The 26691-nt window shown below is 46.5% G+C and overlaps 1 protein-coding gene across 2 annotated transcripts in view; it reads left to right on the top strand.

Moving 5' to 3' along the window:
• Positions 1–799: 799 nt before the first annotated feature.
• Positions 800–26691, top strand: part of LOC144124713 (transcription termination factor 2-like) — a 63149-nt gene continuing 37257 nt past the window's right edge. Inside the window, exons 1-7 of one of the 2 annotated variants that reach the window (XM_077657559.1) lie at positions 800–1215; positions 1770–2442; positions 4744–5005; positions 6702–6841; positions 12361–12474; positions 14335–14585; positions 24026–24201. In XM_077657559.1, the coding sequence (XP_077513685.1) occupies positions 946–1215; positions 1770–2442; positions 4744–5005; positions 6702–6841; positions 12361–12474; positions 14335–14585; positions 24026–24201 (1886 nt within the window). In that variant the 5' untranslated portion in view covers positions 800–945. The remainder of the gene's footprint in view (positions 1216–1769; positions 2443–4743; positions 5006–6701; positions 6842–12360; positions 12475–14334; positions 14586–24025; positions 24202–26691) is intronic. The other variant, XM_077657560.1, reaches the window with a different exon arrangement.

Below are 26691 nucleotides of genomic sequence, written 5' to 3'. Positions count from 1 at the left end.
CAAAATGGCTCATATTTGTACTGAACGGGTGAGCATTTTTGACAGGCGTTGTTCTACGCTTTGTTTCCGAACTACTTCCAATAGCAGATTTCCAGGTGCAGCACAAGGTGACTCGCACTACGTTGTGCGTGGAACAACTTCTAAAAGAAAACTCGCAGCGAACAGCCAATTCGCGAGACACGCGCACACAAACCCAAACAAAAACTTAATCGCCAACGGACTTCGTATGCTCGCAAGAAGGCAACGCTGCGAATTCGTCCGAGACCAGTAGACGCTGCAACTTATCAAAAGAAAAACCAATGCAGGAAACCGCACCAAGAGAAATTCGTTGTGTTCCGGACGCATACTGTGGCACAGGTGCCTTCAGTCAATCGGTAAAACCTGGCAAAACGTACACCGACAATAGATCAAGTCAGATCAGTCTTGGCTGCATTTTGCAAAATCTGCGGCGAACGCGGCGAATGTTTGCACAGACCGAGCGCACCTCGATGCTCTTGCGCATTTCGCTTGTTGTGGATGCGCCGGTTTTTGTCATTGCTTCACTGTTTGTTTTTGTCACGACCGGTCGTGGTTTTTGCAAGGTTGCCTTGGTTTTTGTTCACAATGAAACAAGCTGAAGTGGTCGCCCCGACGCTTCGTATTATGCCATAAATGAGGTAGTTTTTATAAATACGTTTGCTATCTTTATTTTTGTTAAGGTATTTAAAAATGAGAATAAAAATTTTAGGTTTTTTTTTTTCTTGTATCAACGCTCTCTAAATAATCAAGATTTCTTCTTTTCTTTCTCATTTCACTTTAGCGCGCCAGCCAAATTCGGCTCTCGTTGGACGAATTGGGCAACCCGTGGTGTGCTCGTGGTTGGCGATATTTGGCGGCGAAGTTTGTAACATTTGTAGCTGTGCGTCAGGTCTTCGGTTGGGAGCTTCTTGATTGACTGTTAAAAACATGGAGCCGCCCGGCGACTGCGACAGGAAGAAGAGCGACGCCGAGGCACGTCAGAGCGAGAGATCAGAGGCGTTTACCCGTTACCGTGACGATGCTCACAAGCATATCGCCGGGAAACAGAAAGTGCCGCATGCGGCTGCGTCGTTGCAAACCAGAGGCCTGGACGGTACCTCGAAGGTGTCGGCAGAAAATGTAGTGCCGCTGCCGACAAAGCAGCTGCCCATTGACAAGTCGAAAGAGGCGCTTGAGTTGGAAATACAGAAGAAAAAGGTAAGGAAAAACAACTTGCTTGGACACGTGCTTCAGTTTGCATACCGAAACGTACTTGTTCAAGGACCCTAGCTGATTTCTGTTCTTCAAGAGTTGCGTGTCTCGCATGCGTGTTCCCGCGGCGTCAGATGCTCGGTATGACAGCCGTTGAGGTGAAACTTTATCCAGTTTCACGCGCTCAAGCTTGTCTTCTACCTAAAATTTCTGGTGTAATACGAATGCTGTCTCGCACCCCAGGTAACCAGTGTGTGTTGAGAGCTCGGCCAGAAGTACGGAAAGTGAAACCTTTGTGTGAGATAATAGAAGAACCAGTTTATGTTGTATGTATCTGTCGCGTACGAAGTGTAATGTAACGTTATGAAACTTAAAATGGAACTTAAGCAATGCATAGCTTCACTGAATGTGCATCAGGTTTTCATTGCTTTCCTGACATGGTGCAAATAGCCCGGCCCATGGAGGAAATGCTCAGTGACAAGTTCACATGCACAACGAACAAGTGAACCAGTGTGACATATGTCAAGTATTTACTTTCACCAATTTTTCCGTGCGTGCAGAAAGTCATTGGAACAATCAAGTTGGACACACTCCCGGACAGAGGCAAACGACTGAAGGACCAACTGAAACAACTCGAGGATCAGCTGTCACTACTCAGCCTCTCGGCTCCAAGTGGAAAGAGTGCTGGTTCAGATGACTGTTCCGTGGTGAGGCAGCCTCCGACAGTTTCGACCCAAGACCGTAGCGCCACTGATGGAGCTGCTGCATCCCTAGCGGTGGCAGAGAAGGCGGTGAAAGAAGTTGTTCATTCAAAGTCCGTCACGGAAACTTCAGCCTCAAAGGAGCCAAGGAAAATTGCCCCGACAAAGAGTGACAGGGGAGAGCATCGCTCTTCAAAAGAGGGTCATACTGGACGGAGCTTGTCACCAAAGGGTGGTTCCAGAGTACTTAAAGCAGCGGATGGCCCAACTACAGCCACTTCAGGAGCACAGAGTGGGAAAAAGCCCAACAGTAAATTTAGTCATGACCTTGAAAAAAATCGCACTGATGCAGCTTGCTCAGAAGAACAAAGACTGTCACCGTCAAAAGTTACTTTGACTCAGAGACGCTCACAGGAACATGTCCAGACGGGCAGTCGCTCGTCCGAGCATAAGTGTGCCAGTGATTCCACTGATGTTGCAGAGACTTCCCTCTTGCCAAAAGAGCCCTCGCATTCAAAGCACCCTGAGAAAGGTTTGCGTGCCCTTTGTCGTTTTGGTATTTTGATGGCTGTTGCCCACTTTCTATATTTACCTGCTGTCTATTTTGTGGAAATCATGATGACAGAAGTATGAGGGTTTTGGCTAGTGTCACAGGTCTGTGTGACACAAGTGAGAATTGGTTTTTTGGGGAGAGGAAATGGCGTAGTATCTGTCTGGCATATTGGGGGACACCTGAATGGCACCCTAAGGGAAGGGATAAAGGAGGGAGTCGAAGAAGAAAGGAAGGAAGAGGTGCCGTAGTGGAGGGCTCAGGAATAATTTCGACCACCTGGGGATCTTTAACCTGCAGTGACATGGCACAGCACACAGCGCCTATTCGTTTTGCCTCCATGGAAAACGCAGCCGCGGTGACACAAGTGAGTGAAGAAGGAAATGCAATAGTGCACCTGTACCATTGTATTCTTGTCTTTGTTCACCTGTGTATGTTGTGCTGTGAATGTTCACGTTATCACAGTCTTCATTGGCGGACTTACTCATTTTTAACTTTTTCATATTGGTGTCTGACAGCTCCAACTCTGTGCTTGTTGTTTGTTCTCTGACATTGCCAGCTTGCTTGAAATGTGGCTCTACAGGGGCTGTATGTGTGGGTGCCGTAGAAATCTGCATTTACTGCTGAAAGAGGCGGTGCGTTAACTTGACAGTTATTGACAAATGCCTTGCTGTTAGACGCAATCAAAAGTCTAGCCTTGTCACTTGCATATGATGTAAGTGAAGGTTTTCTTAGATTTTGTTTCTTGATGCTTTTTGATTGTGGAAAACATGCTTTTTGGCTTGGCATCATTTGCTATGAGAATGTTGGAGGGTTTTCATGGTTTTAAGACTAGCATGTGCCAGGCGTAACTTATACCAAATGCATTGCAGAGGCAATGCTCAATTTTTAGCTTTGTGCTTTAACCCATGAATCCTTTATCGCTGATGTATTAACATCCTTGGCTGAAGACGTTATGGTTGCAATGATGGGTTTCCTTTTTGGTGCAGCGCACACACAGGAGTCGCACAAAGTTGTCTACATCAAAATATAGTATTGGGTCACTTGTGTGCTTTGCTATGGCAGTCTCCATGTTGTCTCTCTGCTCATGTGTCTGCATGACTAGCATTGCTCATAAAACCGTACGTGCTCATTAAAAAAATGGAAAAGTGTCAAAATGGTTTATTTTCTTATGACGTGAAATGCCTCAGTAAGATGCTTAAATATCTGTAAAATCATTTTACGGCAGAGAACAATGTTTTTTTAGCCATTATATATTTTCTACTCCTGGAACTTGAGAAAGGAAGGGTTAGCTTTAAATGGCAGTAAACAAAACGTACTATTTTTTAATTGATTCTCTCCAAACTACTGGAAACTACCAATGGCATAGTAGTGCTCAAAACACTGCGCTCCTCACAGGGCCTTCTCGCTCCACATAAACCAGATCCTCGTTTCCTTGTGGATGTCTTGTCACTATCTTCTTCACTTCAGTAAAACTCGAAGTCGACATCTTCATTGTTTGCGCTATCATCATCCAACGAATAACTCTTCTGCATTATAATGCCGCATGAATGGTGCCATGTTTGTTTGAAAGCAAGGGAAAATCTCATGCTGACAGGATAAGCCTCTACATGCAAGTAATGCCTTCTGCCATCTAGTGTGAAAATTCTCATTCATTAAAAGCGCGGATGAAAGAACGGGTGCTACCTTCTATGTTTTAAATGTAAAAACACCATTTGATGAGCACAGCTCGACAAAAGCTTTGTATAGAGCAGCGAAGCATACATGACGAGGTCAGCTCGTCGTAAATGAAAAAGTGGCTATTGCTCATGACCAGCTGATGTCATGAACCATTCAGTGGTTAAAGAGGTAAAGACACAAAATTTCGAATACCTGCCAAGGATATAATCAGATTCCTCAGCATACGGGGATGCACCCAGAAGGTTCTGATCGCAGGCGGGATAGAATCCCATTTGCAGCAGTTGGCATTTCAATGGAGGCAAAATGCGGAAGGTGCCCTATATGATGTGCGATGGCAGCGTACATTAAAGAACCCTAGCTGGCCTATATTAATCTGGAGCCTTCCATTACAGTGCCACTCATAGCCTGTGTGCAGCTTTGGTAACATTAAACCCCACAAAATACACCGTAACCAGCTTAGACCCTGCGTGTTCCTGAGTAGCACATTTGTTTAGCTTTTTGTTGTTCGAGCTACCTGCACTTATTACCATTTTAGTTTTGTGTTTTTCTGTTGGAGTGCTCATTTCTGTCATGCATTTCCTCGAAATCTGTGGCCACCACCAGGGGTCACTGGCGGCAGTGTTGTGGCAAAGAGGCGTCCCGTGAGTCCCGTGGCACGTGTAGGGAGCCATCACGATGAGCCCCGCCCCCCGACGAGTGCGCTGCACAGCGTGTATGAGCGGCGCGTCCTCCTCGTCTCTCCGCTGCCACTCACCAAGACCTCTCCGCCAGCCAAAGGGAGAGGATCCACGGAGGAAGCGCTGGGTACACGCATCCCTAGGGGCCTCTCGGAGAGCTGCACGTCCCGCCTGAAGCACTTTGCACAGTGGGTGCCCTGCTTGCTTAACTAGACGTGCGTGATAGCGAAAATTTCTATTGATATTGCATACAAGTGTGGGGGAAAAAAATGGCTTGCAGTATCAAATAGAGAACATGGCAGAAAACAGTGCATAGAGATGGGACCAGAAAGAAACGACACATGTACACACACAGCACCATTCACCAACTAGCTATTCATCATCTGGCTTGACTCTAGATTGTTATTGAATAGAGCAGCAAACATTTTCAGATTCTAAAAATTCGGTTAAGAAGTGTGCAAGAATGAGACGATTACTACTAGTGCATGACAAGGTTAACCCCTTGAGGTGCCTGTCAGGTTTCTATCTAGAACTGATACTTTTCCACCTAAATAGTATATTCAGGCCTTAAGAAGGACTATTTATTAGTTTTTCAGTGCAAAATAGCAGACGATAATTTTTACCGGGATGTGTAAGGCTGCTAACGAAGTGTCTCAACTGATAGAAATAGTACTATAGAAGTGCCAGGCCCTGTCAAGTACACACCCAAAGTATTATGGGATTGATTTCTGTTTCCAAGATGCACATTACACTTGAAATTGCAAAAAAAAAAAAAAAACATGTTATTGCTGGTGGTGAAATAGGCCTTCATAAGATTCGCAGATGACCTGCTGTTCCACTTACTGTTTTGCGAAATATTATTTTCTGCATTCTGTGGCATAAGAAAATTGTCCTATTTGTGGTATGAAGGGCACTAAATTCACCTGAAAGAAAGAAATCTCTGCTGGGTGCAGAACACTGAGCCACCGCAGTGACTTAAAAATCAATTATGGTCGAGTGCATAGTCTGGGTCAGTTGTTATGGAATCACCCTTTAATGTCTTTTTAAATTCGGTGCAGGAGTAAAAATAAATTTGGTTGCAATGCCTCCTTTTGTATTGCTCGTGTGTGTGGTGCTTACGATGATGTAGACCAGCATTTTTTCTGCATTGGTTGAAGCACAGCTTGCTGAAAACTGGTTGAGCTTTCTGTTTTGTTTACAAGAGTGGGAAGCTGTACCTTTTTTTTTTCTTTTAAGCTAATACAAAAACATTTGCAAAATCTTTTGGGCCAATAGCCGTAGCTAGTACAGACCCATTGTATGCATTTGTTACTTCAGCAGCAGGATATACATAAAGCTTGGTTATACATGATCAGTCAACAAAGCAGTGGTGATTAACACTCAGGAGCTGACATATAAAAGGTCAGCAAACATAACCCTCAATTTTCAAAAAGTAGAAACGCTTAGTAGAAAGCAGGAAGTCGTTAGCCATTTTGATTTCAAGTGGTACTGTATTCCGTACTTTTTCCCCGTAGTATTGAAATAGGCATTGTCTGTAAGTATTTTGTGTTACAGGGTAATTAAAATTAATATTGCTTGCATTTCTGGTTACCCTGTTAGGCAACACAGAAACGTTAATTTAAAACGGGTAATTATTTCATATGATGTTATTCATCACCATTACGATTCTCATTTCATGTACCAAAGGAAATGGCAAAATCTGCAACCTGTTGAACAGAGGGGCACTGGTGTGATACCTGTTGGAGTACGTTATTATACGCAGTGCTCTTTTCTGCAAGGAAAATTGGATCAATTTAGGGCTTGTTTGTACTAACCCACGACCGTTCATCAGAGTCGTTGGCCGACTTTTGATGCGTGCCCCACGCTTGGTTGTTGGCCAAGCAGAATCCTGTCCAGCCAGCCTGGTGAGTGGGATGAGAGCCCACAGCCATCGGGGGTCCGGACGCCCCTCATGCCCCACCAGCTGCAGGCCCTGCGTTGGATGCTCTGGAGGGAGGCACAGGAAGTCCCAGGTGGCATCCTTGGTGAGCTTGGTTTCCTAAATTTGCTTGACAGTAGTGGTAACTTCTGTGCTTGTTCTAACAGCACACAGCATGGTCTGCCCAGGCAGTCAGTCTGCACTTCTGACAACTCATCGCTGGTGCACACCAATGTTTAGTGTCTACACTACAAGCCCAGCTGGTCTCTTATACTGGCATTGTGTATGGTATGAAAGTTAATATTGCTGGCTATGGAAAGAAAAATGATAGGTTTGACATCAAGAGACAGGAAGGGGGCGGGGTGGGTCAGGGATAAAACACGGGTTAATGACATCCTAGTCAAAATCAAGAGAAGGAAATGGGCTTGGGCAGGGCATGTAATGCGAAGGCAAGATAACCGCTGGTCCTTGAGGGTAACGGAGTGGATTCCAAGAGAAGGCAAGCGTAGCAGGGTGCGGCAGAAAGTTAGGTGGGCGGATAAGATTACTAAGTTTGCGGGGGTGGGGTGGCCGCAGCTGGCACAGGACGGGGTTAATTGGAAAGACGTGGGAGAGGTGTTTGTCAGGCTGATGATGACCTTCCAGAAGGGCTTCTCATTGTAGAGTGGATGTGTGGCCATTGGCTTTTCATGGTTTAGTACTGTAAAAGCTCGTTAATGTGGCACCCATTAATTTGGAAGTCAGGATAATTTGAGCTACTGGCTCCGTCTCGGCCAACACCCATGTAAGTCTATAGCTTCGGATGCTCACAAATTCGGACAGTATCGTTCTCGCATCGGTAGTTCAAACAGTCTCTTAAAGAGAGGCTCTGACCTGGTATGAACAGTGCAGTAAGAGGTCATCGAAATAGCCCTACTCAAAACCTGAATTCCATGCTGCATAGTCGTTCGCAAACCTGTGACTTAAGCCTACCTGCGCCGAGAACACTCCGACTGCTTAGTCTTGGTTTCGCTTCTCTGAGCTTTGCGCCAACCGACGCAATGGCAGCTTGACCGGCCAACATCAGCCAGCTGATTGGGCGCTCATTGGCGCGTCATTGGTGTTTTCTTTCACCCTTTTCCCCCCGGCTTCAGTGCCATTTTCTTTGCGTTGATGACAGTATCCAACCTGCAGCGCTTATACACAGGGTCATGAGCACCCGAATTCTTGATGTAAAAACTTGTGCACGCCATCACTAACCATGAAAACTTTTTTTGCGGCTGCTCGTTTCCTTTTAGTTCAGGAAAAATAAACTCATTATCATTGCTCTCTTGAGGTGCATTGCAAACCTTGCTCAGGGGCACTATGTTGGCATCGCAGATGGGGTACAGTGGCAGCAGGCTGACATTTTTGGTGCCACTTTGCTGGGGAGTGGAAGAGGGATAAACTTCTAGCTTCGTACATTTGCCAAACTTTTCATCGATGATTATCCACGTTGCTCCTTGCAGTGTTTGTGCAAAACTACTGGAGCATCATTTCTCGTCCGTGTTGCATGCCAAGTGCAGAAATCGCTCCTACATGTGCTTTTGTGTTATATGTGGCTTACCACTTGCTTCAAAGAACCCTTGTGCATCATGACAGTTTTCCATCTAAATGCTGCTTACTTGCACTTGCCTCATGGATAGCAGGCAGAATTCTTTTCTTCCTCTCTTGAGTTGGCCCTTCAAGTTCACGTGTAACTCGATGATGATGATGTTGATAGTGATTTTTTTATGGCGCAAGGGCATCTGTGGCCAAAGAGCGCCATGGCACAAGGTATTTCCGTTTGCTCAAGGTGGGGTCAAAGACCCATTTCCCAAGCATTTCACCCTGATTAAACCGAGCACCAGACCGAAGGAAAGCTTGTACCCATTGTATCACCAGTGAGTACCCGGCGGCACTGGGGATCAAACCCCGCATCTCCTCTATGCGAGGCGGATGCTCAGACCACTAGGCCACCACTGTGGTCACGTGTAACTCGGAAGGCAAGGGCATTACATCTGCAAAATACTACATCAGTCAGTGAGCAGCAGTGCTTGCGAGATTTTGTGATTGTTTCTTCAATGTTAGGCAAGAACAAACACAGGCACCTCCCCACACACACTTGTGTGCAACTGACATTGTATTGCTGTCAAGTGCAGGACAAGAATTGGTATTCAGAATGGCCTTATCCTCTAGGAAATGTGACAGGTCATCTGATGTACCTATCTTGAAAGCCAAAAGCCCTTACTAAAGGGAAATTTGTTATGTGCCTTTAGCATCAGGTATGATGGTTTGCATGAAGCTGTTCTGGAGAGAGGTTCTCAAACTGAGCTCTGCGGAATTCCAGGGTTCCTTGCTGTACTTTTTCGGGTTCCCCGAGCACCTAAATCCACATGCCTCAACCCCCCCTCCTTCCCTTACCTACTTTATTTTGGGACTAACTGCACTGTCATTGTTAATTTTGGACTCTTGTTCTACACAGCCATTCATTATTAATCGAAGTTGGCCATTTCTTGAGGTTGCATGTTTCTGCATGGTTGTTTTTACATGCATGTCAGGCAGGAGGGGATGAAACCCAAGCTGCGTGGGGTTCCTCAGCACCTTCTGAAAGTTGTTGGCATTCCCTAAGGCTAAAAAGATTGAGAATGCCTGTTCTGGAGTATCGAATGTGAGCGAGGTCGAGAGTTCCTGCAGCGTGTATGTCGTGAGCATGAAAAATAAAAATTTACTCACAGCCCCTGCATGTGTAGGCCTGAATGGTGGACTGGGATAGCCACATGCAGGCTGCGTCTTTTGTGCATTTTCTCAGCCCCTCCTTATTTCATATATTTATGTTTCCCTGTAAAACAGGCCAGCGCTGGCATAGTTGCTGGTTCTCCTTTGAGTGTTTTGACAACTTACTGGCCACTGTCTTAAAGTGGCTCTCAAAGTGGCATTAATAAAGTTGCAGTATGCCTGGGATGTTAAGGGATGCTGCTTCACTTATATTGTCCAGCAAGAGTTTTTAATGCGTTTTGTAGAAGCTGAGTTATATGTAGTCAAAATTTGAATTTCAGCATCTTCGTGCCTTGCCCTGTCTTCTTGTCACTTTTTGCACGCTGGAAGGTGGGCGCTCCTCCGCCAGCCCCACCTGTGGGGTCGGAGCTTCCTGACTCGCTGGAGCTACGCAGCTTACCGGCGGCGGCCATGGTAGTTGCCTGAAGTCTGAAAGAATCTAACCAATAACCATCTTCGAACTGGTATACGCAGATGCGAGCGATGGAGGAGGGTGGAAGCATGAAAAAGTCACTGGAAAGGGCATGCCAACTTTCACACGTGTTTGTGGGTTCTCTACTGCATGCAGAAGTGTGTTATCTGTCTCAGGTGTTCACAACAACACAATGCAGTGATTGAGCAAGTTTATGTGCTCTCCTCGGAAGGAGTTTAAGAGCCTCTTTAAGGCCTGTGTGTACTGAGAAGCTAGCACCATTCTTAAGCTGTACTGTCGCTGACTACAGTGCAGTCTACTTATAACAATATTCAGAAAACCGGAAACTCTGTTCATTATAACCAATTGTTGTTATATCTGGACCAGCAAAAAACAAAAAGAACACACCCATGCATTCCCCACGTATTTCCTTCATGTATTCTCCCGGTCCGTTTGCAGAGTTTTGACGTCATTCGCTTCAATATATTTGATTTTTTAGCAGACTTTCAGACAAATTTTGGTGGTAAACACATTCTGGGCAGCCAAAATACTATTGTTATTCCATTATTTCATGGATAATGTCATTTTATATGGTTAATGTTTACATAGGGGCAATGGGAGAATTGCTGATCGTTAGTATAAGTGATATATCGTTATACCTGGTGTCGTTTTAAGTGGATTAAACCATACTGCACAAGTGGTTACTAGTATGCTTTGAGTGGAATATTGTTGTGCATTGTTCTAATAAGGTGCAAAGAAATGACAAAGCTTTTCACTTTTTACCTGTATGTACATTGGCAAATTCTGACCCTTATTGTAGGTTCTCACAAGCAATGATCAGGGCCCCTAGTTTTGTGATTCTGTAAAAAATTACAGATTCGAGCACTTTTTGCGGAATTGTGTTACCGGCCACATTCTCTTTTTTTGTGTTAATGTTAATACAGGCATCAATAGGAACAACAAAACGATGGTAATTTGATAAATTTAGTCATCTAAATCCTTGTAGCGAATGAATGCTTGGATATATTTTCTCACTTATCCACCTCTGCAAGCTAGAGTGTCAAGTGCAGCGACTCTGACTGCTATGAGTTCACACCCTTCTGTGGTGGAGACGGTGACATTACTGGTGCCTTTCAATATGTTGGTATGTAGCGTTTAACATCCCTAAGTGGCATGCAAGCTATGAGGGATGCCGCAGTGGAATGCTGCCGAGTAATTCAAACCACCCGGGCTTTTTTAATGTATGCTGACCTCACACAATGCACGGGTGTTATTGCTTTTTTTCCTCGAATCGAAATGTGACTGCTGTGGCCAGGATTCAGTCCCGCAATTTTGCGTTCAACAAATGAGCAACACGGACAGTTGAGCTAGTTGGTACATCTTTGAAAACTTTCGAAAGCGCTGCGACAGGGGACCGAGATACCGAATTTCACAATCATGCATTACAACAGATGGTGTGCTCACGCACATGTCGGAACATATCATACTATTCACAAAAGCTTCGACATGTGCATCAGCACACCATCTGTTGTAATCCATGATTGTGAAATTCGGTATCTTGGTTCAACACAGTGATTCGTTTTGTCATTTTGGGCGTAGGCGCACGTGCTGCTAACTGCTTTGTGGGAGCTATTTAACCTTGTGTTTTTTCCAATAAACTTCAGTTGATAGTAGCACTTGTCCTTCGTGTCTTCCTCTTTGTGTCCCCTGTCTCAGTGCTTTCGAAAGTTTTCACAAATGAGCACCATAGCTGTGGCTTGTTGGCGCCTTTCAAACTTGGAGCTAATGGTACAGTAGCGAAACATTTTTCAGTTTCGACTAACGTGCAGCATCCATTTTGGGGGCTTCCTCTGTGCCTGTGGCAATGCAAGGAGGGCACTTTTATTTTTATTTCTTTTTATGGGCATCACTTAATTTATGTTGTGGTGTTGCACCATGCTGGTACGAAAGTGAGTAGCAGGTAGATGCCAGTGTTTTATAAGGCTGCATCCTGCATGCGGCCACTGTTAACACAGCCGGCTCGGGATTGCGCATCTGGTCATCAGAGAGATGATTCACTCACTTTGAGGGCATTATGCCTAACAAGTGCCACTCTTGAAGCGAAGGTCAAGCATTACCTGACGCTGAATTGCCTACTTCGATTTTGACGCAGATGCATTTGGAGTAACTTTACATATATATTTGATTTGTGCTATGATTCCTGAGGAATATTTGGTTGCTCTGAAGTGCCGAAATTTTAAATTTTCCACCACAGGAAGTTAGGGGTCTTAGCAATGGTAGACATGGAAATTCTAGGAGGGAACCAGAAAGGAGGAATTTCGCTGTCTTTTGAGCATAGAAGGACGTTACGTTGCCTGTTTTCGTGGGGTCCCTGTGTGTAGCATGCGCTCGGAAGCTGGGGAGCTGTGAGAAAAACTGCACTGCATTGTCATCTGCAGCTGACGCGATGGGTCTGGGCAAGACGCTGACCATGCTGACGCTGGTGGAGCAGCAGCGACGAAAGGACAAGTCCTGGAAGTCTGCCACTGGCTCCAAGGATGGTGGTGGAGATGGTTTGTGGCTTTTATGCCTTCTCGCCTATGCCCTTCCTTTGGCAGTACTAATGGCAGGAGAGAGATTCATTCATGCTCTGCCAGCAGTCATGATTGGCATTGGTTTGATTTATTTGTTGAACCAGTGTTCGAGCTGGCCATGACATTAACTGGGGAGCGCATTGTTGTGAATTTAAGCACAGCCCTTCAAATCATACTATGCTGTTTCTTGGTGTAGCCGAGCAGATCTTACCATCATAGGCTGTAACATTTTGGGCACATGCTTTAGACTTGTTGCTGAATAGACAAATATATGTTGAATTATTGAAGAAAAGGTAACCACAAAAGGCAGGTGAGTCTTCATGAGACAACAAGACGAATACCGTATTTACACGATTGTAAGTCGACCTGTTTTTCAAATTTTGAAAATCCGAAGTGGGGGGTCGACTTAAAATCGAAGCCAAAGCATCGCACCATAAATAAAGGCGAGACAACGAGAAATCAGGCATGCTACAGCGTGGTTGCATTTTTGCTGCGCAACTCCGTCGTATCGCGCTTGGTGCTGGCCTTGAGTAGCTGCTACGTCGACGCGCAGAACCGGCATCCCCACCCTACGCGAGGCGGCCGATGGTGGCTGTCGATAAGCAGCAAACCGGCACCAGCCCACTCCCCACAGGTGGCCGCAGATTACGTCTGCTGATAAGCGTTGGCGGCCCGATAACGTATTCGCTTTCTGGTCTTTCTTTTTACTTTCAACCGCGCACTCGGTGCTCAAGGGAGCGTCGATAGTTGATAGAAGGGTCGCTGATCCAATCACGGCAGCACCCCCACTCGTAACCGCAGCGGTGCCGGGGAGAGCCGGTAGCCGACGGAAGAGCTGACGTCGCTCAAGCGTTGTGTCTCTTTGGCTCTGATGCATTCGACTACTGCCGGCCGCGTTTCACAAGTTTTTAATTTAGTGCTTTGTCAACTGTACTTCGGGTTTGGTAAGCGACCGGCGCTCGGTCACGGCTGCATTCAAGATGGCTGTCTTTCTTTATGCCAAAGAAATGGAACTATTGCGGGCGGGGTCACAAGTTTGACATTCGCAACGGGTGATACAGGTGTGGCAGCTGCAACGAGGCAAAATTTTCAGCGGTTCCATGCGATGTCGTGGTGCAACTGTTGGCGAATTACGGGATTTCGCTCCACGACGATGTTAGAACGACGAGCTGTGGGACCGCAGCAGTGGCCACGACGACAGCGCAAATGTGTATGAGTAGTCCAGTGACAAATACATTTTGGTTTTGGAATGTGCCCACGGGCGCTTCCGCGCACGGCAGCCGATAGCGGCTGGTAATAAGCGGAGACCGCAGGTTAGTGCTATCGCGTTCTATTATTAAAGGCCAAGCGTAAACGACCTCCAAGTTTTTTTTTTTTTTTTTCAGAAATGTGATGTGGGGGGGGGGTGTTGACAACACATTTGAGTCGACTCACAGTCTTGTAAAGACGGTATGACATTTGCCTCTCCTCCTGTGTTCTATTATTGCTTGTATTGCGGGCTTTTCATTATGAAACCCATTGAGGAAATCTGCAAGATTTGAAGGGCTAACTGAATCTATACCATGGGTAGTTGGCACTCTGAAGAACAGTGGGAGTGGTGTATGTCAAATAACTGGTGTGTGTGCATTAGAAATTGAATGCTTTAGCTGGTTGGTTCTGGGAAGAACTGAGTTCTGATATGAGTACAGTGGTAATGTGACATATGAAAGTAATGCTACCTGCACAGTGTCAGATGACACTGTTGGTGTTGAGATGGGCTGGTGTTTTGTGCTGGCATGTATCTCAAGCACCCAAGTGGTGCCATGCACATCTGACATCCATCGGTTGTGCTTTCCATAGATGATGGCGATGCGGCGACTACCACGCCATCGCCCCGGGGTGGCACCCTGGTAGTCTGCCCTCTGTCCCTGTTGCACCAGTGGGAGGAAGAGGTAGAGCGCCACCTGCCTGGTCAGTGGCGGGTGCGGGTGCACCATGGCCGAAACCGCTCAACGGACCCCCGGGAGCTTGTGCGCTGCCACCTGGTAATCACCACCTACGACACCATCAGCAGTGACTGGGCCCGCATTGATGCTACTGGCAACAAAGGGGTGCGTGCTGTTCCCAATTTAGCAGTGTAGAGTTTTTTTTTGCCGCAAAGACATGACGGTTGAGAGAAGGCCCACTATTAGGCCCAAAAATTGGAAAGAAAGCTGTACAGGGCCCTGGTGATGGTTTATTGAAGAAAACGAAACCAGCTTCAGGAGCTCAACCAACACAAGATGTTACTGCGGTAAACTTAAAGAGCACTAGAAATTTAAGTTGGCTGGTATCGATAGAAAACCAGCTCCTAACACCAAAACACCACTCTTTTTGAAAAGAAAGCTCTTGTAAGTTAGAAAACACCAAGAAATAAAATACAGGTATCGCCGCCGCAGGCCATTCTCGCAAGTGCAAGCATAATGATGAAATAGGAGAAGAACCACAGATCTCTGAGGCCGACAAAGATGCGTGAAGGTTACATGTTTGATCGATATTGAAGTATATAAGTTTTGTTTTGAAACCATTAGTGCAGTTTTATATTACACGAGGAAGACGAAAAAAAGACAACCTGAATGTTGGAAGTCAAAGAAAACCTGCAATTGGCGGTGCAACTGGCGCCCAGCTGAGTTCTGGTATGTTTTGGGGTGCTTCGCGGCTATGCGTTTTGCGTGCCTGCATGGTTTCTGGTTTCATTATACGCCTCGATTTACTAGGGCGGAGCAGCAGAGGCCCTCCAAATGCCTCTCTAGGGGCTCCTCAGATGAAGTTCGTGCATGGCATGCAATTGCAACAAGTTTCAACGCGCCTCCACGTTAGCAAACGCAGCGCTCGGCATGTTCGCATCGTCAACATAACTAGACGTTGGGCTGCATAAGCCAGCCCTACGAGGATTATTATTACAGACTTCAAATACGCTCACATGTGCCAGTCGCTATTCATCAGTTTTGATGGTGGCTCGGCGGTGACAGCAACACTGCCGGCTCCTCGGCGCTAGAACTTTCTTGCCAGAGCCGCCGCCTCAGCCCTCAAAAGCTTCGCACGCTGTGTGGGGTTGAGGTCACTAAATGCTGGCTGTAGTTCTTTGCGAGAACTTTGTTGTCGGAATCGGGAATGGGATCCATCGTAGCGTTGGTGCAAACGTAAACAGAGCGATGACAGCTGATAGAGGCCTTCAACGTCCGGCCGGCAGTAATTTTCATTACGGCTGCTGCTAGCGGAAGTGCAGCGCCTGCTGCCAGCAATCACGGAGTCTTCGTTTCCATTCCGCCGCCTTACGTCACTCTTGTCCTATTTCATCATCACAGAGTCCCGAGTTTGAATTGTAGTGGCAGGAAAAAGTTTATCGATAAACGTCAAATCCAGATCTCTTGGCAGTAAATGCACCTTTCGCTGTTGGACAAGCAGCAACGAAACCACAAAATACCGAACTATCGGATTTTACTAGCAAAAAAAATTTGATAGTGTTGTCCTCAGCGTCCCTTTAAGCACGAGAAACATTGTTAATAAGGTAGTTGAGCTAGAAGCATTCCATCTCGATCACTCTCCTGATATTGTCACCATTAACAGAATTTGGCTTTCTTCTTATATCTAGCAGTGGTATCTTCTTGCCAGGATGCACTGTTCTGTGAAAAGATGGATGCTGTCGTGGCGGTGGCATGGCAATTCTTGTCAAGAATGGCTTTCACTTTACACCAACGCCAGATTCAGTCTGCTCTGAAGCATTCCGATGCAAAATTCTTATAGGAAAACTGGTTTACCACATAGGAACAATGTACCGGCCTCTGTGCTCTAGCCGAGACATGCTAAATGTTTAGCTCAATGCATGCAACATCACCTTAAAGGGACACTGAGGAGAAATTGAAGTTTGCCTTTATTGTTAGAATACCAACTCCTGATCACAAGAACGCCACTCTTGAAAGCAAAGCTCTTGTAAGGCGAGGACCAAAATACAGGTATCGCCGCCACAGGGCAATCTTGCAAGTACAAGCGTGATGACGTCATAGGACAAGAGACACCACCTTGGAGGAATTTTCCTTACTCCATGGAATCCACGAATCTCTAAGGCTGATAGAGGAAGGTTGCGCGGTGCAATATTGAAGTCAGTTTTTCTTTGAAACCGATAGTGCACCTTTATCACACAAGAGAGACAGACAAACGACAACCTGAATGTTGGAAGCAAAGAAACCCGACGCTTGGTGGCGGCACAGGCAGCCAGGAGAGTTTCGGTTTGTTATGGCGCTTCGCGTCTATGAGCTTTCCATGCCCCGTGGTTTTGTTTTTGACGCGCTTCGATTTACAAGCGCCGAACAGCAGAGGAACTCCAAGTGCCGCTTCAAGTGCTAGTTAACCTTTGAAGGAGCCTGTTAAGGCTGGTCAGATGATCGCCACGGCTGACGAAAAACTATGATGGCACGATGGTCGGTGATCGTACAAGGCAGTTCGCAGTATAAAGAGCACTTGTGTCTTCGCACGCTCGCCCGGCGTAACATTCCCGGCTGTGCCAGTCAACTTCTAACTACTTAACGGAAATCGTTTATCAGGGATGGGAGACAAGATACAAAGCAGTTAAGAAAAAGACATCTGGAACCTGTAGAGACCGTGACTCCGCTCTCCTCCAACTCGTTTGTTTGTGGCTCCATTCAATAGCTTCGTCAGTTGGGTGGAGCTGTTCTCTTCAAGCTCTCGGCTAATTTAATCCATTCACAGTACACACCTGAAAGTACATGCAAGTGGGCGAGAGAGCCCGATCCAGCAGACTCCGTGCCTCCGGAAACGCGCGGCACCCATTGAAGCGTCATGCATCGGTTTTACTTTTAAGCCGCCAACTTTAAATGCAAGCGCCCTTGAGCACCCATCCGTTTTTTGTGGCAAAAAATGGATAAAAAATGGATGGGTGCTCAAGGGCGCTTGCATTTAAAGTTGGCGAAAAAAAAAATAGATAACCTGGCCCTTGCAACCGTGAGAAACCTCCTCGATGCCGCCTGCTGCACCGTGCAACACCACCGTTCAAGGAATCACAGTCCGTTGGCCCCAAAGCCTCGGCCAGCCTTCGATGGGCGCGATGCGCTGACCTTGTCCTCGCCCCTCGCGACTCCCCGCACTGGGGTTAAGATATTTAATTAACAACTGCTGCTCACTGAGGAAGGGGGAAACGACCCGCCGGCGCCTAACCTAACTGTGCTTCCGCAATAGCATCGCACGCTCTGTGGGGCTGAGGTTGCTAAAAAGCAGGCCAGAGTTTTTGCGAGAACTTTGTTGTCGGGTTTGGGGAACGGTATCCATCGTAACGCTGGCAAGACGCCGGTGCAAACGTAAACGAAGCGACGGTAGCGACTCCCAATAGATACCTTCAGCGTGCGGCAGCGGTAGCTTTCATATCGGCTGCTGCTAGACCGCACCGCTAGCGGCCAGAAATCATGGAGTCTGAGTTTACATCACGTTTCACGTCTGTCCGTCCTGTGACGTCATTTGAGGACGCTGTGATGTCATAAGAGAGCGCCGAGTTTGAATCGGAGGGCGGGAAAAATTTTTTCAACTTCGAATCCAAATTTCTGTGAAATAAATGCATCTTTCTCTTTTGGACAAGCGGCAACAAAGCCATGAAATGCCGAAATATTATATTTTGCTAACAAGAAAAAATTGATACAGTTCTCCTCACTGTCTCTTTAATTTCTCACAAGGTGTCATACTAAGTGGGATTTTAACCTTCCCGGTATATCGCGAATCCCTCAGAAACGGAAATACGGAAGTTGCCTGTGTGAATGCACTGCTTGATGTAGCTTTAAACTTCGATTTAAAACAGATTGTTTTTCAACCCACACTTGTCACTGATAACAGCGAAAACATTCTAGATCTCACGTTTGTTATTGTAACGGATAGTCTATTTTGGTAAACAGTCGATGGCTTGTCAGATCATAAGGCAATGAAATCTACTTTGACATGCCAGCAGAAACTCGTTGAAAGGGTCATGAGGTCGGTGTACGATTGCGAGCACTAAGGCAACTTGTGCTTGAACATCTGGAATGTTCTTGCACCGAATTCAAACTACAATTTAGCAATTCGATGGTTCAGGCAGAGAAGCTACGGTTAGTTTTAAAGAATAACGTTGAGCACTGTTTGTCAAAATATGTACTAGTTAGTCAGAACCGTACGAAAAGTAAAGTCTGTGGATTACCAGGAAATTCATGCAGTTGAAGCGCAAGATTTCCAGGCTAAGAAAACTTCGAATCAAATCATCTCTCTTTAGATACAGTGATAAAATGCATGAAAATTTCCACGCAAAATACCTAAACGTCACTTTAAGTACAGTAAAAGCTTGTTAATTCGGAAATCCGGATAATTCGAACTGCTGGTTCAGTCCCGGCCAATGCCTACGCAAGTCTATGGCATTGGATGCTCACTAATTTGTACGCTACGGGTCTCATGCAAGTAATTCAAGCGGGTACCTGATCGGAGGCTGCATCCAGGTTATTACCGGCACGGCAATAGACTGTTGAAACCATGCTGCATAGTTGCTCGCACACCTCTGACATGCACATGACGGCCAATGTGACGATGAATGGATGGCCCCATAACTGTGAACACTCCGACTGTATAGTTTCGGTTCTCTTTTTTGAGGTTTGCGCCAGCATCAAGCAGCCAGTCTAACAGCTGTGTACCGTTCCGGATGCTGATTGTCATGTCGCTAGTGTTTTCTCCCCTTGTCCCCTCTTTTTTTTTTTCTCACTTGCGGCCACATGGTTTCATTCTTCCAGTGTGCCTAAACTGTACACAAGTCACGCAGCATTCGCTGTTCTTACAGTGAAGCCTCTTCACATGCCACTGTTCTGATTAAGATTGGTGGGACGCAGTAGCAGTGGAGCTTCACCGTGCTGCATAATGAAGGATTCAGGAGGCCCTTATGATTTTGAACCAGTTCTACTTCAATGCTCCCAGCAGTATACACGAAAGAAACCATTGACGGAAATGTGAAAAACAGTCATTGCTGCTCAGTTCTTATCTTAAAATCAGGAAACCATTGTCTAGACTTTCATCAAATAAATTTACTATGCTCCCAGCAATTCTTGACAGATTTTTTGGGGTCATTCGATAATTCGAACTTTCTGATGATTTTTACTTTTTTTTTCGGTCCTTTGAAGGTCAAATTAATCTTTTATTTTATCAACTCTTCCCCTCAAAAATTCTGGTGACACCTTAATTCCAGGCCGCATAGTTGGCTTAGTCTGCTGCTCAGTGATTCTTTGCACAGGGCAGAAATTTAATGTCTACTTTAAATCTGTGTTCACCGCTGATAACAGTGTGATACATGGCACTGGCTCCTATGATTGTGATAGCACCAATAAACAATGAAATAACAGCTGCATTCGATTCACATCTGGTTCGCGGCACCAATCCTGAAAAAGTGCCGCTCGTGCTAGCACGGTGCAAAACCAGTTCCGTTGTGCAGCACATCAGTGGTGCTGCACCTTAGGTGCGGCAATTTTCAGTCGAGTGCATGCAGGCACGGGCTTTGTTGTCTGCTCGCCATCACGGCTCACCGTGGAGGTGTTCATTCCTCGCATCTATTTTTTGTGCACGGTTATTTTCGTGCCTAACGAGATTTCAGTCATCAGCGAACGATGAAGACATCACAAAGTTCCTTGTTATCAAGTTCTCTTTGACAGTAAAGACGATGAAACCGACGCAGTACTGTCTTCGCCGTAACTCACTTGGTTCGGATAGACCTCAGTCGAATTCTGAAGTGCTGTAAAAGCGTGGTTGCAAGATGCTTCAATTTTGAACTCACGAGGCTGTTCAGACCTTCTAAAAGGACGCTCAAAGAATCTTCGGCGCGCTTTAAGGCCCCTGCATGTTTTCCGATGCCTCGGTGAAGGCGTCCACAAATCCCCGCCGAGAACTCTCCTCTCTAGTGATTTAAAATAAACAGTCCCTCAGCAGCTCCAGAGGGCTTCTTCGCTGCTTAGCATTTGCCCTGGCGTCCCTTTAGCCGCAGTGGAAGGGGCAGGCAGCAGCAAACCTGCAGCATCTGGCTGCATGCTGAGCACAGCAAGAAAAGGTATCCGTGGCCGTTGTGGCACAACACTTCCGATTCGCTCTGCTCACAGTTTGCCAACTGCAAACACAGCGTTCTTGCAGTGAAAAAAAAAAAAGTTTTTTGTTTTGTGTGAACTGGCACGCATGCGAATGGCCTGTCACAGCATGAAAGCTACAACACAAAACAAAAACTTACCAGCTGTCGTGTAGATTTCAGCACCATTTTCTCACAGAATTACGCCGACCACGTTGACGACAGAGAAAACCTCCCTCAATTCACTGTCATTATTTAGAAGCATGTTCAAATCATCTTCGCATTGTCTGCTGAAAGCCGCCTGCACGTGCACAACTTTTTGCGCCTCCTTGACAGCTGGTGCCGTGGTTCCTTGCACCACAACGACAAGCCGGCTGCACCCAAATCAATTGCGGATGGCGGTGCAAGGGGTGCTGTGAATCGAGGGCTTTGGTGCAGCGCACCCTGAACCGGTGCAGGTGGTGCTGTGAACCACAGCTGAATTAAATGCAGCTAACATTAACGGAACCCAGAATCTTGTTCTTATTGCTAGAGTAAGGAAGCCAGCAGCCCTGACAATATACCCAACCCTTTCTTAAAGGGGTCAAGACACCACTAAGTTTTTGGTTGGTGTATTCTTTGTTTCAAACGTTGCGTACTGCCCCAGGATTTGTGATATGCATGCTTCAATATGCGTGATAAATAATTTATTACTGCGTTTTTTATACTAAGCGATTTCGGATTCGGTTTTTGAGCGCCAGGATGTGCTGCGACGTCACGATCAGGGAAGAGAAGCAACCCAGGTCACATGTGCCCCTAAAGTTGTGACGCACGTTTTGCTGCGTCGTCTGCTCTCGTACACATGATGTGCATACCAGCACCTTTCAGAATGCCTGCAAACTTGGTGCTGCGATATGCTGAGAAAGGCCAAGCAAGAAAGGGATGACATCGAGTTGTGAAACAAAGCAGCTGCTTGGGCCGATCTCATTCGACGTACCTCATATGCCAGCTTGGTTTCTACATTGTATTTAGCTTTTCCACACTTAGTATTGACACTGAAGTGCGGCGGGCATTTATGCCGGTGGCCTGTAGCCAACAGCACGACAGTTTGCCGAACCCCTGGTCACATAACGACGACGCGACGCCTCAGTGTTCATACTGAGCAATACGCATTCTCTTTCACTTCGCCTGACTGCACAGCCGTGTTGGCTCCCATGGCTGCTGATTTCAGTATATCTGCTGCTCACGTTTTTGTGAAGCGTGAGAAGTCACTTTTTCGTTTCTGATGTCACGTGACATCTGAAACGCTTTCGCCAATCACCAGCAAATCACGGGCCACTTGACTGACTGGGATTCCGCACGCATACTTGAAAAAGAAACATCTTTATCTACTCGCTTGCTCAAGGAATCCCTTCACATACAAATGACAAGCCAAGCGATTAACAGGACACGGGGCAATCTACCCGAGATATACATCCGCATGATACGTAAAGTTTTTCCTACATAAGCAGCAGCCCATCTCGCTTTCATCCTGCTGTGAACAAGGCACCCATAGTGGTGCTGAAACGTCAATACTTTTCAGTTTTTCTTGTATGAATTTGGCGAGTGTTCGTTTCTGGGTATGCTGAATTTCCCTCGCCAGACGGGTTTCTGTCGAACCCTCAACTACGTTACAAAGCACCGTCACTGTGACTTCAAAGCGAAGCAGGTTTAGCCTTGCAATGTTTAGCAAGTGGTGCGCTGCAGCATGCTGGTATGCAGCACATTACTGCAAGAAGCATGTCTGTAGTGTGGGTGCTGTGTATTTTTGCTTAGAGGTTACATATACACTTATCTATTGCCATTTTTATATATTTAATTATCTATAGTATACATAAACTATTTCACAATCCTCGAGTTTTATATATCCAGGTTCAACTGTAACGTGTTGGACCTTTTTGGTGTGAATGCTTAATAAAGACGTTATTGCATAATCGTGAAGCCTACGTGTGATAGCAGTCCTAGGCGGAGTCTGAACAAAATGCTACATCGCTAGCATGGTCATATTGCCACAAATCTTTGTGGTACTCGTTTGTTCATTCTTCAAAGTTGCTGGCATGCCGCTTTATCGCTTTGTTTGCGATGCAAGACGCGACCAGATTTATCTCGATTGATCGCATCCCTGTGGAGCCAATTCTAGGTTGTTCCAGAATGTTGTAGTAACTTTGCACGCTTTGGCTCGAAAGTTCGCTATCAGTCTGTCGAAAAACTTTTACGCCACTATTTTGGCCCATACAAGGTTCTTCATTGGCTAGGTGAACTGGACTATGAAGTCTTCCCTGACGAAATGACTGCATCCCAGCGACACCGCATACGGCCAGAAGTTGTCCACGTCATCTGTCGAAAGCCCTATCATACGCGCTAAAAATTAAGGACGTTGTGTTTCTACACTCAGTACTTATCTTGCACAATCCTATTTGTTTCTAGACTCCTTATGTTTTAAAGCATCTTGTCGATGCTTCTTTGAGAGGGGAGAAATGTTGCGAATCTTTGTAGTGTTTGCTTGTTCATTTTTCAAAGTTGCCGGCACGCTGCTTTGTCACTTTGTGATGCAAGACGCCACCAGATTTATCTCGATTGATCGCATCCAGGCGGAGCCGATTTTACGTTGTTCCAGATTGCTGAAGTAACTTTGCACGCTTTATCTCGAAACTTCGCTATCAGCTTTAAATTGAGCATGGCCGAGAGCGGTGGCCATTCTGTTCAATGACCACTTGTTGCTACGCCGCTGCCGAGTGATTCAGTCCATTGCGGATGCAAGTCAGCCTAAATAAAGAGTTTTGTTTAGATGCCATTTTCACTGTCATTCTGCTCTCCGGATTGCAGCCACCACTTTGTGACAATTTCATCCATCACGAAATGTCTTCAAAAAGTCTGAGCAGCCATTGATTTCGACGCACATGTCTCCAGCTCTCGTGCACCATGTCAATGTCAAAATGCCTCCTTGCAGCTTGGTGTCAGCATTAATTCTCGCAGTACATACGACAACAGGGGTGCTTTTATTATGCAGGGTACAAAGAAAATTGGTAGCCATAATACTAGGCGTGTTTACTAGATTGCAACCATTATGTGAGATTTCTAATTACACTATGCACGGGTTATACAACACTTCTGCATGGTGCCCTCAAAAATCATATCCCAGGTGTTTTAGGGAAGCCTGCCGCTAATTTTTAAATTTGGGCTTTTTGAGGTATGAGATGGCTTTCGGCCTCTCCCCTACGATTGGAGAGGGGGGTTCTCTCTCTTACTACACCACCGGACTTTTCTAATGCTAATGCAGTAAAACTAAAGAACTGCTGTGTGTGTCTCTCCTGCTTCTTTTGTCCCCATTTGCTGCCTTGTCTTTGATGGATGCACACTGCACCTGTGCGGATGCAGCCCACTTCTGTTGAGAATGCCAACACCCTTCCCTGTTCCACACAGCTGTCGCCGCTGTTTGCAGTCAGGTGGCGCCGCCTGGTTCTGGACGAGGCGCACAGCATCCGCAACCTGCACACACGGCGGGCCAAGGCGGCTTGCGCCCTGACCGCTTGGTCACGCTGGGCCCTCACGGGGACCCCTGTGCACAACGACGTCGGTGACATGCGTGCCCTGCTCAAGTGAGGACGCCCTCCTTCTGCATGCCAACCTTTCTTTGCTTTTTTTTTTTTCAATATCATATCATATGACCCACTGATTGTGCACTCTCCACACTTCATTTTTGAATTAGAATTCTTATGAGTGGAAGTGAAAGGCTCTCCAGAGTTTTGCAGTGGTGTTGCAGACATTTCAGGCAGAATTTATCATTAAGGGAGCATTAAAATTTAGACTCGAACAAAGGAGCAACAGATACTGACAAGGGCTCTAAAAGTGTCCAAACATTAGCACTCCCATAATGGCAGTTCAGCATCAGCTTGTCTGACCAACCGTATTGAAGTAGCCAAAGCCAGCCTGCATGATGCCGACATCTTGTTGGAAAGACAGCCACTCCTACAATTGTGTTGCATATTTTATGGTGCTAGTTTCTGCCACAACGCACATTAATAAACAATTTTGTCATGTGCAAACATTGTGCACATGACAGGGGATTGTGTATATCCCTCAAGAGAAAAGTATACTACACTTGTATCCTATCGATACTCACCTATGGGGCAGAAACGTGTAGGCTAACGAAAAGGGTTCAGCTTAAGTTAAGGACAACGCAGGAAAGAAAAATGATAAGTGTAACGTTAAGACACTCGAAGCAAGCAGAGTGGGTGAGGGAACAAACGCAGGTTAATGCCATCCTAGTCGAAATCAAGAGGAAGAAATGGCTTGTGCAGGGCATGTAACGCGAAAGCAAGATAACCGCTGGTCCTTAAGGGTAACGGAGTGGATTCCAAGAGAAGGCAAGCGTCGCAAGCAGGGGGCAACAGAAAGTTAGGTGGGTGGATGAGACTAAGCAGTTTGCGGGGATAGGGTGGCCGCAGCTAGCAAAGGACAGGGTCAGTTGGAGAGACATGGGAGAGGCCTTTGCCCTGCAGTGGGCGTAGCCAGGCTGATGATGATGAAGTGGCCTGTTTTGCTGTTTGAGCGCTCAGAAAACATCTGTTCATCACCACTTTATGCCACCCCACTGCACCCACTTTTTCTTGAATTTAGTGCTGCCTGGCAGCTTGTGATACTACCTCTGGAGAGTCTCTGCATGTGGATTCTTGCTTTACGTTTTTCCGTATCCTGTGCTTGGTGCCAGTCCAGTAGTATATTCTATTTGTTGAACATGCCAGAGGCACTTGCTTCTGTTCATGCTCTGACCATGTTATATACCATGAGTGCAGTACTATATTGTCACGCGTGAATGCTGGAGATCACTGATCACAATAGACAGCGGCGGGCTTCAATGAACGTCTTGCAGCTCCAGATCACTTCTTCTTCTTCTTTTTTGAGGCGGCACGTGCTTCAGGTTAGCGCTAAGCGAGCATGCGGAATACACCGTGTCACTGCCCCCCCCACGAAAAAAAAGAGCATCGTCCCGATGCATAACCTGTGTGTTTAAAAAAAAGTTCACTAGAGGAGGGATGATGTGCGCGCGAAAGTCCAGCTCTGCCGCTACCGCTCGTAGTAAGGCTTGAGACGGACGTGTACCACCTCAGGGTGCAGGGATCGCCGAGACTTCTGAAAGCCGTCAGGAACGACCTCATAGTTGTCTCCAATTGGCCTGATCACTTTGTAAGGTCTAAAATACTGGCAGAGGAGCTTTTCGCTAAGTCCGCGTCGGCAAATGGGAAACCAGACCCGCACACGGTCTCCTGATGTGTACCGAGCATCACGGCGTCGGGGGTTATAGTGTTGGGCATCTCGGCATTGTTGGTCGAGAATCCGCACTCTGGCCAGCTGACGAGTCTCTTCAGCGAGGTGCAGGAAAGTGTGAAGATCCGCATTCGGGTCGGTGTCGTCCACATGCGGTAACATGGCGTCCAGCATCGTGGTCACGTCGCGGCCGTAAACGAGACGGAACGGTGGCATGTTTGTCGTTTCCTGTACGGCCGTATTGTATGCGAAGGTGACGTATGGGAGCACTTCGTCCCAAGTTCTGTGCTGAACATCGACATACATTGAGAGCATGTCACCTAGCGTTTTGTTTAATCGTTCCGTTAAACCATTCGTCTGAGGGTGGTAGGATGTCGTCTTTCAGTGGTCTGTATGACTGTGGCATAAAATCTGACGCAGGACGTCAGCCTTGAATGCTCGGTGGAGAACGTCACTGACTTTGATTTAAGGTCAATGACCGTGCCATTTTCTGTCAAAAAATCCATTTCGAGGATTACGTCCCGGGAACACTGGTCAAGTATGACGAAGGCGGCTAGGTACGTGTCCTTTTCGATGGTCACTCGTGACGTGCACTTGCCAGCTGGGATGATCAAATGACCTCCGGCAGTACGAAGCTGTGCGCCCGTCCAAGGTGTGGTCACCTTTTTCAGTCGCGGCATAGGGTCCACTGATTACCGAGTAGTCGGCGCCGGCGTCCACAAGTGTGGTGACGTCGGTACCGTCTATTGAAATGTTCAGATCAGCAGTTGTAGCCGTAGGTGTACGGGAACGTCGCGGAGTCCACTCACGGCTGCGGTGTG

Source organism: Amblyomma americanum, chromosome 3, assembly GCF_052857255.1.
Source record: "Amblyomma americanum isolate KBUSLIRL-KWMA chromosome 3, ASM5285725v1, whole genome shotgun sequence".
In the NCBI taxonomy this organism is placed as follows: domain Eukaryota; kingdom Metazoa; phylum Arthropoda; class Arachnida; order Ixodida; family Ixodidae; genus Amblyomma; species Amblyomma americanum.
Note: the sequence above shows the minus strand (reverse complement) of the source record. Positions and strands in the feature narration are given on the sequence as shown.